The sequence below is a fragment of the Galeopterus variegatus genome, unplaced genomic scaffold, assembly GCF_000696425.1.
Source record: "Galeopterus variegatus unplaced genomic scaffold, G_variegatus-3.0.2 Scaffold4429, whole genome shotgun sequence".
In the NCBI taxonomy this organism is placed as follows: domain Eukaryota; kingdom Metazoa; phylum Chordata; class Mammalia; order Dermoptera; family Cynocephalidae; genus Galeopterus; species Galeopterus variegatus.
This window is the reverse complement of record NW_007730540.1, coordinates 77,166-90,078: the sequence shown is the minus strand read 5'-3', so window position 1 is coordinate 90,078 and position 12,913 is coordinate 77,166. Positions and strand designations below refer to the sequence as shown.

The window sequence follows — 12,913 nt, the reverse complement described above, 5'->3', positions numbered from 1 at the left end:
TTTATTTATGTTATTAAAATTTAACTTATTTTCGAAAGAATGCCTTTTACATTGGTTTCACATAGGCTTTCTTTGTAATCTGTCTCTCTCCACCAAATGTATTCTTTGTAAGATGTTGCTTAGCCAACATTACCTACCCTTTCACCTATTATTGTGTTATATTGACCTGGTATCTTATCACTGGAACATGCCATGTTGCTTTTCTTTCTACATTAGTGCTGCTTAGATTCTCTCCCCACAGGCTCTGATCAGCCATTCCTATTCTTGGTACAGTTCAACATTTCTAGAACTATTTGGCTTACTCACAGTTCTCTGTGTTAAAAGCAACCAAATCCTATCATATTCATCCTGTTTTGTATTATAACTGCCATTTTCTGTTTATAGTAACTTTTCTGTTTTGAAATCATAATGAATTTATCGTCTTTCAGTAACTCATTTAACCATAATTTTGTTTTTCCTTTTGATGCTCAAATAAATAATCACAGTTTGACCAATGGAAGCCCCCTTATGCAGATTCCTTTGTTTTTCTAGCATTTTCTCTGACTTTTTTTTTTTTCCTCCTTTTTTGTCTTTTTTTACTGACCGGTAATGGGATCGCAACCCTCAGTGTTGCGCCCGCACTGGTTCTCTGACATTTTTGAAAGGATCCTAGTTTTCTGGTAACAACTGGATGCTTCCCAGTTGCTTTGCATTTCCTGCTCCGTGAACTGTAATTTACTACCTTCCAAGAATTTCTTCTTTTCCTTAATGGCGCAATGGAACATACAGGGCACTAGGGGTGCTCATGAAAGTTAGTAGTGGATAAAAGGGCTATTTGGTGGTTAGAAAAATCTGTCTTTTGGAGGTTAGGGGTTCTGTCTGATTTCTCCAGTTTGACATATACTTCTGTCCCTGAGTTTTCTTATTAAGAGATTGTATAAGCCTTTATACTGTTCTGATGATAAGCATGTTGTTGTGTGAAGAAAGACAAATTCTATTTGGGGAGGAGAAGTGTTTATTTTATTTCATTATCTATCTATCTGTCTGTCTGTCTATCTATCTATCTATCTATCTAATCGATAGAAGAATGACTGGTAAGGGGATCTTAACCCTTGATTTGGTGTTGTCAGCACTACACTCCCCCAACTGAGCCACCGGCTGGCCCTGGAGTTTATTTAGATTGCTAGAAGGATTCGGCTTGGGAGTAGTGCCAATGTATAATCTGTCTTCTAGAGCCTTCTTTCACTGCTAGTATCCAGGCTGCTCAGCCTTGTCTTAATATTCCCTGGGTACTTTAATAATTTTATTCTAAGTGCTGCCAGAAATTACAGCTTTCTGCAAAGAATGAGCACTATTCTTACTTCACCTTTCCTGGGTCCTTCTCTAAATCAAACTCCTCCTTCTTCTCTTCAGGGTTTGCAGGGTGAACTGCCAGACAAACTTGTGAGGTCGAGAAGACTGATTCCCTGTATGTTTATGAAGGGTCTGGATTCTGCTTTCTGTTGTGCTCATGGTTAACAGAGATGGCCAGATCACATTTAAGTAGCTTTTCCCAAATACTGAAACTTGAAACTTTTCCAGAACAGTTACTTTGCCCTGTGCAGAAAACTCAAGTATAGATTACTTTCCAGGATGAAGATGCATGCACAAAAGCTGGTGCTGATACCGCTATTATTCACACATACCTGGGTGAAGTGGAGCCCCAGCATACATTGTGCATAAACTTAATTATGCACAAGTGGGGAACTTCTTCATGGGTTCATAATAGTGACGGAGTTAGGTTGTGCAGGAAACTCCCAGCATATGGTTTTATATTGCTCGTAGTCATGACAATTATTGCTCATTTTCTCCTGGATCTGGTACAATGTATCAAATTCGGACAGTGGTTTCTGCAACAGTGTTCCTAAGAACATTCTGCTCAGATATCGAATTGCTTCAAGCAATTTCAGTAAAATGAATGTATTAGTTTTCTATTGCTGTATAACATATTATCACAAACTTACTGGTTCATTATTGCACATTTTCTGTATGTTAGAAGTCTGGGCATGGTATAGCTGGTTTCTTTGCCCAAGCTCTCACTGGGCTGAAATGAAGGTGTTGGCTGCAGTTGCGATTCTCAGCTGGGACTCTGCGTCCTCTTACAAGCTCACTAGTTGTTTACAGAAATCATTTTCTTGTGATCCCCATTTTCTTGCTAGTTATCAGGTGGTGACCACTCTCAGCCCATAGAAGCTGCCCTGTAGTTCTGTGCAGTGTGGCCCTATAGGCAGTTGATAGCATGAACGTTTGTTTTTTTCCAAGCTAGCGATATCACATCTCTATTTTCCTCTTCTGCTACCAGTTGGAGGAAACACTCTGCTTTTAAAGGGGTCACTTGGTTACTTCAGGTCCTCTGAAGGTAATCTCCCATTTGTTATATACTATTACATAATGATAGGATATCTCATCATAGTCACACTCAAGGGGGAGGTGATTATGCAAAGGTGAGGGACATTGGGTGTCATTTTATGATTCTTTCTGTCACAATGAGCTTGCAGTTTAAAAAATCTTGTTGATAGCATTTTATGAATGTATATGTATATTTATTATTTTTGTGTCAAGATTGCTTTTTTTTTTGACAATACCTTTCAGTTAATAAATGTCTCAGTGGTTCAGCTCCTCTAGCAAGAAAGTATGAAGTTTACTTATTTGAATGAATCTTCTTAAATCTTATGTATTAATTCTACAAAACCTTGTTGAACTTTACTGTTCAACTTTTACTGTTGAACTTACTTGCATGGAATGAAGTAAGAATGTATTGAATCTCACATTTACCTGAATGATTAGAAATACTGAAAGAAGTTTATGATAAAATTAATTGCAGCATTTTTTTGTGCTAGTGAATATTTTGAAATAACCTAGATAGCCATCATAAACATACATCACATATAAAATGGAACACTGAACTGTTATTTAAAAAGTGCATAGTAGAGAAATATTTTTTAGAAACAGAAGCATTCATGGTATAATTTTTGTTGAAAAAGAAATGCCAATTTTCAAATGTAGACATATTTAGAGAAAATTAAATGGAATATATCAAAATGTTAATATTACTACTTGTAAATAGTAAATAAAATAGCAACTTTTTCTTTAAAAAAAGAATATATTGAATCTCAAATGTGCTCTGCTGGTGGGGGTTCCTGGAATATATGGCACTCTGTAAACCACTTTGGGATATTGATATATTTTAAAATTGGTATATGAGCTAGGAAATAACTAGCAAGAAATACAATTGTGAAAGTAGTAAGTAAAATCACAACCATAGGTGTGAGTCCAAAAAAGGATACTCTTTTCAAGAAGTTTGTTTTATTTGATTGTTTTCTACTTGTATTTTGTAATTTGCAAGTAGATGGCAAAAATGATAAATGTGAAATGTTTAAGAATGTAGAAAATATTTAAATTTAGAAATTATGTTTAAATAATTTTTTCTCTTAAAAATTAGGGAAAGGATGGGGCCGGCCCGGTGGCGCACTGGATAGTGCGCCGCTTGGGAAGCGCGGCGGCGCTCCCGCCCGAGGGTTCGGATCCCACATACAGACCGGTTCCCGCTCACTGGCTGAGCGAGGCACGGGAGCAATGCCGAGGGCTGCAATCCTGTTGCCGGTCCCGGTCCGGTACGGGGGCGACACTGAGGGTTGCGATCCGTTGCCGGACACGGAAAAAGACAAAAAGACAAAAACAAAAAAAAAAAAATTAGGGAAAGGCTGCCACTCTTTTGTCTTAATGGTAAACTTTTTTAGAGAATCTGATTTTCCAAAGGTGCATAGTTTTCACTGATTTTTTACAATTATCAAGTGTGCCATAGTCAAATCCATTAAATCAGAGGCTGCCTGACTCAAAACATATTAATATATGGCCCTCAAAGCATGACAATGGAAATAAAGCTTTACTTGCAGTAGATTTTATAAGTTTCTCTTGTTTAAATTGTGCAGGCTCAGAGAGCTGTCAAAATTTTCAGTTGAATGCCTCTCTCTCCTAAAGCTAACAAATGACCTTGTGAGTCTTAGTTTTGCCAGAATTGGTGGCATGAAATTGGTGGTAGCAAATGAAAGGTTGGTATGAGTTAACATGATTTCATGAACTGGTTAAGAATTAAGTTCATTCTTTTAGCTTTGATGGTGCCCTTACTGCTCTTCTTTCCACTGCTGACATGTTGAAGTGACATTTGTCATTTCACCCTTGCTAATTTTTTTTTCTTCTGTTTCTGTGCTGGTGTACATATACTAGCTACAAAGTTATACTTTATTGTAAAATTTTCCCCATATAATTTAAGGTAGGTTTTCTATCTAATAAAGTCTAATTTATAATGTGGTTCAAAGCCCTTGAATGAAAAATAGAATGTAAAGTTAATATTAGCTCCATATTCTTCTTGGCAGAACTAAAAGATGTTGCTAGGGTTTTATGTTCCCTGATGTTGACTTTCAAAGATAGAGTTAGAGTCCAAATATGTCACCATTTTTCCATTTATGAATTTGAACCCCACTTTTGTCTTTTTATGTTGTTATTTTATATATATGTTTATGACCTCATTGATTCATATATGTGTCAGTAAATCTTTTAAGTTAAGTAATAAATTAATTTTTTATGGCCGAAACACAGAGATTAGCTTCTTTCTGAAAGTGTCACAGTAAATTTTAAGACCCATGAATTAATCCCTCTCTTTTAGGTCCCTCTCCCCATTAATTTTTGCTTCTCTTAGCCATGTTTTGTAGTTTCTGTATATAGGTTTTGCACATCTTTTGTCAGATTTATCACTAAATATTTTATATTGTTTGCTGCTTTTTTTAAAAAGGTGTTTTTTAAATTTAAATTTCTGGTTATTTGTTGCTACTATCTAGAAATACAAATGATTTTTGTGTATTGATCACATATTTTGTACCCTTGGTAAAAATCACTTATTAATTCTAGTAGCTTTTTTTATTTATAAATTTCATTGGACTTACTACATAGATGAGTCTGTCTTCTGTAAATAGGCAGTTTCATTTCTTTGCAATATGAATGGCTTTTATTTATTTTTCTTGCCTGATTGCATTGTCTAGAACTTATAATACAGTTTTGAATCAAAGTGATGTAAGTCGACATCCTTAACTTGCTCCTGTTTTTGAGTGAAAAGCATTCAGTCTCTCACCATTAAGTATGACGGTAGCTATAATTTTTTTGTAGATGCCCTTCATCAGGTTGAGAAAATTTTGTTTTATTTTTTACTTTGTTGTGTTTTTATCATGAACGAGTACTGATACTGTCAAATGCCTTTTCTGAGTGTACTGAGATGATCATATATATATATATATATATTTAAATTCTATGTATTAGATATTTATTCTTGCATAATAAATTATCCCATAACTTAATATTTTAAAACAACAAACATTTTATCTCATAGTTTGTGTTGTGGGTCTCAAATCCAGGTGCTACTTTTTTTTTTTTTTCGTGTCCGGCAACAGATCGCAACCCTCAGTGTCGCGCCCGTACCGGACTGGGACTGGCAACGGGATCGCAACCCTCGGTGTCGCGCCTGCACCTCGTTCAGCCAGTGAGCGGGAACCGGTCTGTATGTGGGATCCGAACCCTCGGCGGGAGCGCCGCCGCGCTCCCAAGCGGCGCACTGTAGCAGTGCGCCACTGGGCTGGCCCCAGGTGCTACTTTTCAGGGCACCTTTGTCTCAGAATCTCTCATTAGTTCCAGTCAAGCAGAAGGCCAGGATTGTGGTTGGCCTTGAAGGCTTGACTTGTAGTTTTTGCAGGCCGTAGTTCTGCACATGTGCCTCTCCACAGAGGTGCCTCATGACATGGCAACTGGCTTTCCCCATGACTAGTGATCTAAGAGAGAGAGGAAATGCGAGGGTGAGCACCAACTCAGAAGCCATAATCTTTTAAAATATTTTCTCAGAAGTGGTATCCCATGATTTCTGCCATATTCTATTTGTTGGATGCAAGTCAACAAATGCAGCCCACACTCAAGAACTGGGAATTAAATAAGAGTATGGATACCTAGATGTGGGTGTCATTGAGAATAACACATTTTTGAATGTTAAGCCAACCTTGCATTCCCGGAATTAATACTCTGTTATCATAATTTATTATTTTCTTTATATATTATTGGATTCAATTTGATGAAAATGGACCAAAAATTTTTTGTATCTGTGTTCATAAGAGAGTTTGATCTGTAATTTCCTTGTAATGTTATTTTCTGGTTTTAGTGTTAGAATGATGCTGGCCTCATATAATGAATTGAGACATATTCCCCCTCTTCAATACTTTGGAAGAGTTTTATGGCCGAAACACAGAGATTAGCTTTAGAGTAAATCTTTGGTTTACTTCATCAGTGGTGCCAACTGGCCCTGGCATTTTGTTTGCATTAGGGTTTTGACCACAAAATCAATTTCTTTAATAGACATGGGCTTATTCAGGTTATCTATTTATTCTTGAATGAGCTTGGTCATTTTTATCTTTCTTTTTTTTTTTTTTGTCTTTTTCCGTGTCCGGCAACGGATCGCAACCCTCAGTGTCGCCCCCGTACTGGACCGGGACCGGCAACGGGATCGCAACCCTCGGTGTTGCCCCCGCGCCTCGCTCAGCCAGTGAGCGGGAACCGGTCTGTATGTGGGATCCGAACCCTCGGCGGGAGCGCCGCCACACTTCCCAAGCGGCGCACTAGCGCAGTGCGCCACCGGGCCGGCCCCATTTTTATCTTTCAAGGAATTTGTTTCATCTAAGTTGCTGAATTTATTGGCATAACATTGTTCATAATATCTGTAGAATCTGCAGTGATGACATGTCTTCCATTCCTGATTTTGGCAATGTATGTTTTTTACCTTTTTTTCCTTATAAGTCTGGCTGGAGGTTTATCAATTATTTTATTTTATTTATGTTCTCTGAAAAGCATCTTTAGTTTTATTGATTTTCTTCATTGTTTTCTGTTTTCTGTTTCATTTATTTCCACTCTGATATATTTATTTATTATTTAAGTCTTCTGCTAATTTTGAGTTTCATTTACACTTCTTTTTCTAGTATTTTAAGGTAGAAGCTGAGGTCATTGCTTTCAGACCTTTCTTTTTTTTTCTATATGCATTTAGTACTATACATTTTCCTACAGCTAAAGTTCTACTTTAGCTACATCTTGTTATTTCCATATTTTGTTTTATTTTGTCATTTTCATTCAGTCCAAGATGCTTTCTAATTGGCTTTTTTGTATTATTTAGTTACCAAGTGTTTTGCTGTTATCCTTATCTTTCAAAGTACACATTGAGTATCCCTTATCCAAAATGCTTGGAATCAGGAGTGTTTCAGATTGTGGGTTTTTTTTTTTTTTTTTGATTTTGGAATATTTAAAGAGTACATACTGGCTGAGCATCCATTATTTAAAAATTCAAAGTCAGAAATGCTCCAATGAGTCTTTCCTTTGAGCATCAAGTCAGCGCTCAAAAAGTTGTGGATTTTGGAGCATTTTGGTTTTTGGATTTTTGGATTAGGAGTGCTCATCCTGTACCTTTTTTCCTCTATTGGTTTTAAGCAGTTTAATTTAAATGTGCTCTTATGTATTTTTCTTTGAATTTCTTGTGTTTGCGGTTTGGTCACTCCTCAGGCCCATGTGTTTATAATTTAATTGCTTCCGTGATGTGAATGTCTTTTTATCTATTGCCTTCACGTCCTTAAGAACACAGAAACCCTCAAAAAAATTTAGTGCACTCAACCTACTTGTGATAAACTGTAGTTTTTGATATGAGTAGAGGATTCTGCCTTCGATCATCTAAAAACATCTTTAACAGTTTTGTGGTGTGCTAAAAAGCATGATAATATTCTTATTTAACTTAATTCAGCTTGTGCTGAATAGTTGAGCCACACTCTTAGGACAGATTTGATGCTTAATATTTTATTAAAATTTTTTTGTTTGTTTCAGAAACTTGAAATAGCTTAGTTTAATTGTACATACTTTCCTACTATACTGTTTTTTAAAAAATTACATCAGCATGTTTATTATATAATTCAAACAATACAGAGGTGTATAATCTTACCTGTTATCCATATAATTCCATGTTTGGAGGTATCTGATGTTAAAAGTTTGGTGTGTTTCCTTCTTTACTTTCCACTAATTTCATACACACACATACAAATATCTATCTATATATATGTGTGTCTGTATTTATATCTCAATCTATCTCTATTTATCCATATACATAGATACATTTATTACCCTTATAGAATCATACTGTGCATATTATTCAGAAACTATATATTTTTACTTTAACAAAAGGGCTTCAGTCTTTTCTGTTTTTCTACTTTTGGTAGCATATAGAGATGGGAAACTTTTCATAGGAAGAAAAAAATTCTAAAAGCAATTTTCATTTAGAAATTTATTTTCTTAAGAGAGAATAACAAAGTTACCTAGCTTTATGGACAAACTAGAGGCCATAAAGTTCTTTAATAAGAATTACAAAGTCTCCAGAGTATAGAGAGAATGATAGGGTTAGAACATAAAGTAGAAAACGAAGAAAAGTCAGAGTCACTGAAATAAAATGGGAGAGTAGGGCAGTGTGTGCAGGAGGAAAATGAGTGAATATATTGGGAAGGAAATAGAGGTCTAGCAAAGTAATGTAAACAAACTTTTGAAATGAGTGTTATTCAGTGTTTTTCTTTTCAGTATTATTCCTTTTTATCTATTAGTTCTGGAATTTAAAAAACCCACCATTTTCCTCAGTTCTTTAACATCTTTAATTATTAGCTGTATTCCAATTTGGAGATGAAATCCAGATGGGGACAGATTTTAAACATATACATTCAGGCATAAAACTTGCAATAGTGCCTTTTTTCTTGTAGCCTGTGTTGGCTGCTTCCATGATGACCCAGTGCCTATCTGATTCAGCTCAACTGTTTTTTTTTTTTTTTTAATTATGGCGAGTTATCCAATCTCTTAATGATCCAGAAATAATTCACTTGAATTCCGGTGGTAAAACACATGATAGAGTTCAAGAACCACCTCAGGGTACGAGCAGTCTAGGTCGTAAGTTTGTCATTTTAGGGGTTGCTTTTTAGCATAAGCCCCTAAGCAAGAATAAGCAGAATGATTATGAAGAATTTTTCCTACTGTGATTTAAGCTGTTAGAATGTGAGCTTTGGGGTATTTTCTGAAACTTGAAATTGGCATGCCTTCTAGAACAATAAATCAACATGTTTAGTGATATTAAAGTTTCAGTGGAGAGTTCTGATTTTAACTTCTTTTTTTTTCCAGATATGTGTCACAAAGATGTCTACACGGAACTGCCAGGGAATGGACTCAGTGATCAAACCTCTGGACACAATTCCTGAGGATAAAAAAGTCAGGGTTCAGAGGACACAGAGCACTTTTGACCCATTTGAGAAACCAACTAATCAAGTAAAGAGGGTACATTCTGAGAACAATGCTTGCATTAACTTTAAGACCTCCTCCACTGGCAAAGAGTCACCTAAAGTTAGGCGGCACTCCAGCCCCAGCTCGGTAAGTGCAGTCTTCTCATTTATCTCTGGGGAAAGAGAAGGAATATCCCTTTTATAATAGCAGCACACAGTGTTGGAAGACAGCAGGTGGTTTTATCTGTGTTTTATTATGCATTCTCTCCCAGGGTGGTTTAATGTTTTGGAAGAGAGAGAGAGAGAGAGAGCAAGCTATGTATGGACTCCTTATTCATAAGCACCCAGCAAGCAAATGAATGAAATGATTCAACTTATTTTTTTCTAGTTGTTTCCAGCTAGAGGAATTTATCATTAAAAATCCTTTGTATTTCAAACCCTTGGAGAGGTTATTGAACTTTACTGTTTGTGGTCAGTAAAGATAGTTTTGAAATTGGCAAATTCACAAAGAATTTTATTTCAAAATAAATGTCAAAATTTGTTCACTTGTGTTATTTCAGTTTGTTTTTAATGTAAATATTTTAAAATTTAAAAGCTGGACATTGACATTTATCTCTTAAGAGAAATTCTATTCGTCATAATGAAATTTACTAAACTCAAACTAAGTCAAGGCAATTCATGCCTTTTGATCTAAGGAGGTTGTCTTAGTTCAGGCTGGTACAACAGAATACCACTGACTTGGTGGCTAAAACAACAGACATTTATTTCTCATAATTCTGGAGGCTGGTCTGGTGTCTGAGGGACTAGTCAATCTGGTGTCTGAGGTGGGCACTTTTCCTGGTTTGCAGATGTCCGTCTTCTCGTTGTATCCTCACATGGCAAAGGGAGATCCTCGCTCTTGTGTCTCTTCTCATAAGGGTGCTGATCCTATTCATGAAGGCTTCATCCTCATGATCTAATTACCTCCCAAAGACCCCACTTCCTTATACTGTCTCACTGGGGACTGGGAATTTTCAACAGGAATTTTGGGGGGACACATTTAGTCCATAGCAGAGGTATAAAATTCTGAGGTGACTGCTGCTTTTTTTTTTTTTTCCTTTTTGTCTTTTTTACTGACCGGTAACGGGATCGCAACCCTCGGTGTCGCGCCCATACTGGGGACCGGCAATGGGATCGCAACCCTCAGTGTTGCGCCCACACCACGCTCAGCCAGTGAGCGGGAACCGGTCTCCACATGGGATCCGAACCCTCGGCGGGAGCGCCGCCACGCTCCCAAGCAGCGCACTCTCCAGTGCGCCACTGGGCCGGCCCAACTGCTGCTTTTTGCCTGTAAAATTTTTTACTAGAATTCCTATTTCCAAGACTAGTGTGCACATAACATTGTGAAAAAGTCCTTAAGAGCTTTTGAAATTAAGTAATTTTCAGATTTAACATATACTTAATCTTTTGACATAGATTCTCTAAGAGTTTAAGAAGTAAAAGGAGAATGCTCAGATAATTTTGATTCTGTTATCTTGTTAAGAAACATGCCATTTCACAAATTTTAAGTTGTAAATTTTACAAGGGCAAAAACAATAGAAATGTCAGTTGTTAGAAGAGTGTAGACACTTCAGTTCAATTAAACTGTATGACACTACACAGATCTTGTGTTACATTTTGTATTAACAAAGCTGAAATAAATATTATTAATGTAACACTTGTGGGATTTGATTGTTTTTTCTCAAACTGGCCCCTATACTCTTGTCCATGATTATAAGATGGGGTTCACTTGTGTCACAGATATATTACTAACTCCTGGGATTTCGATTTAGTATCATATAGAAGAAATTAAAGGAATTGTTGAAATGATTAAGTCCATGTTATGAAAAGAGATTTATATATATTTTATGATATTGTTATCTTAATATTATTATATACATCAACCTATAAGTGATATATAGGAATTGGCTTACCAATTTTGAGCAGTTCCTTACTTTCTGGTCCTATAGTTAGTTTATATTATATTTTCCTTGCTCCATACCTACAATCAGCCATTTCTCCAAAGAGCCCTTGTTCCTTTTATTGGAGAATGGTATTTAGGAACAAAGCTCTGGGTACTGGATGTGCTTGTTGTTATACTAGGTGTCCATGTGAGCACATACATCATAGTATAAATGGTAAGATTAGGATTTTGATATTCATTTTTAATTCTTAATAAGGAATTAGTTAAAATCCTTATTGAGAAAAGTTGAGACTCATCTGTCTGATGTGCTGTGAACTTCTCTCTTTTTAAACTTAACAATTATTTTAAAGCAATTCTTGAATGTAGCTTGAAAGATCAAATAGGAGAGGATTCTTGGAGGATGGCAGTGGCATAGGTTTTGAAACCACTCATATAATCAGACAGAGCAACTAGTGTGGTAAAATCAAAAATGATGGATAATATCTATAATAAATATGGGTGACAGCGTGTCTCCATGAACCACAAAATAGGAGTGAGGGGACAAACCATGAACAGTTTTAAGAACTGTGTGGTGTTAGAATATGTGAAGGAGGCAGCTCAGGGAAGGCAAAGAGACTGGCGATTACTCTCAGAACCAGGAAATCCCAAATATCATGAAGTAGGTACTAGTGGCTTGTTGGATCATTCCTAGGACAGCAACAGTAACTAGGAGGAGACCTTGATGGCTCCTATGAGTGGATGAGTGCAGGGAGACCATGGGGCAATCTAATGTGAGGTTAATCTGCTAGTCTTTCTCCTGTGACTTCTCTAAAGTGACAAAGTGAAGTACTTTTCCAGGACAAAGCCCTGCACTGCATAGAAAATGCTGTAGTAAAATTCTGTGCAGGCCAGGTTCAGTAAGGCCAAAGAAAGAGAGGGTCCAGAAAGAAGCGTTGGAGGAAAGATATAACTAGTGATTTACAAGATACAAAGGGACGCATCAAAAAATAATTTTGTCTGTTATATTTCTATTCCCAAATATGTTTTCCCTACTTTTTGGCTTAAATTAGTATACATTACTTATAGTCTTGTGGTGATGTAAATACTGCTAATATGAAGCCACATAGTGTACTCTGATTAAATTTCCTTCCTTGCACAACTTTTTCATTTTCCTGGTTGTAATTGCTTTCTCTTTTCATTTTTCACAATTAATATAATTAATATAATTCTAATCACAAATTGGAACTATTTGAGAGTGTCTTGCTTGAAAGACAAGTTAGTTTTCTAGGCAATAATATTTGATAACAATGCATCAGATGAATGCTAAAGAATTCTGTGCTCTGTTAAGAATTGCTGGAAGAGACTGAAACTCTATGAGCAAGTCACCTGTTACAATTTCCAATAGCCAGAGGGATGGGGACGGGTCTGGAGCAGCCATGCCAGGAGACAGCGCGACCCTGAGAAGTGTGCGCTGTGATACCAGAGTACTATTTGCATTTCCAAGAGCAACAAAAAACAAATAAATCTTTCAACAACGAACCTACAACGACAGACAAGCAACAACAGGTTCAAGGTTTTAGGGCCGAAACAAAAGAAGACTCCTGAGAGCGCCCAAGCCCTGCTGCGGGTTCGAGCGAGCAGCCCGAGA

At 36.6% G+C, this 12,913-nt stretch overlaps 1 protein-coding gene across 1 annotated transcript in view; it reads left to right on the top strand.

Annotated features, from left to right (window-relative positions):
* LOC103603080 (cyclin-dependent kinase 14-like) overlaps window positions 1-12,913 on the top strand; it is a gene marked incomplete at its 3' end in the record, with an annotated part of 83,523 nt that overhangs the window by 14,375 nt on the left and 56,235 nt on the right. The window contains exon 2 of the mRNA XM_008587556.1: window positions 9,247-9,492. Within this exon, the coding sequence (XP_008585778.1) occupies window positions 9,262-9,492 (231 nt within the window). The remainder of the gene's footprint in view (window positions 1-9,246; window positions 9,493-12,913) is intronic.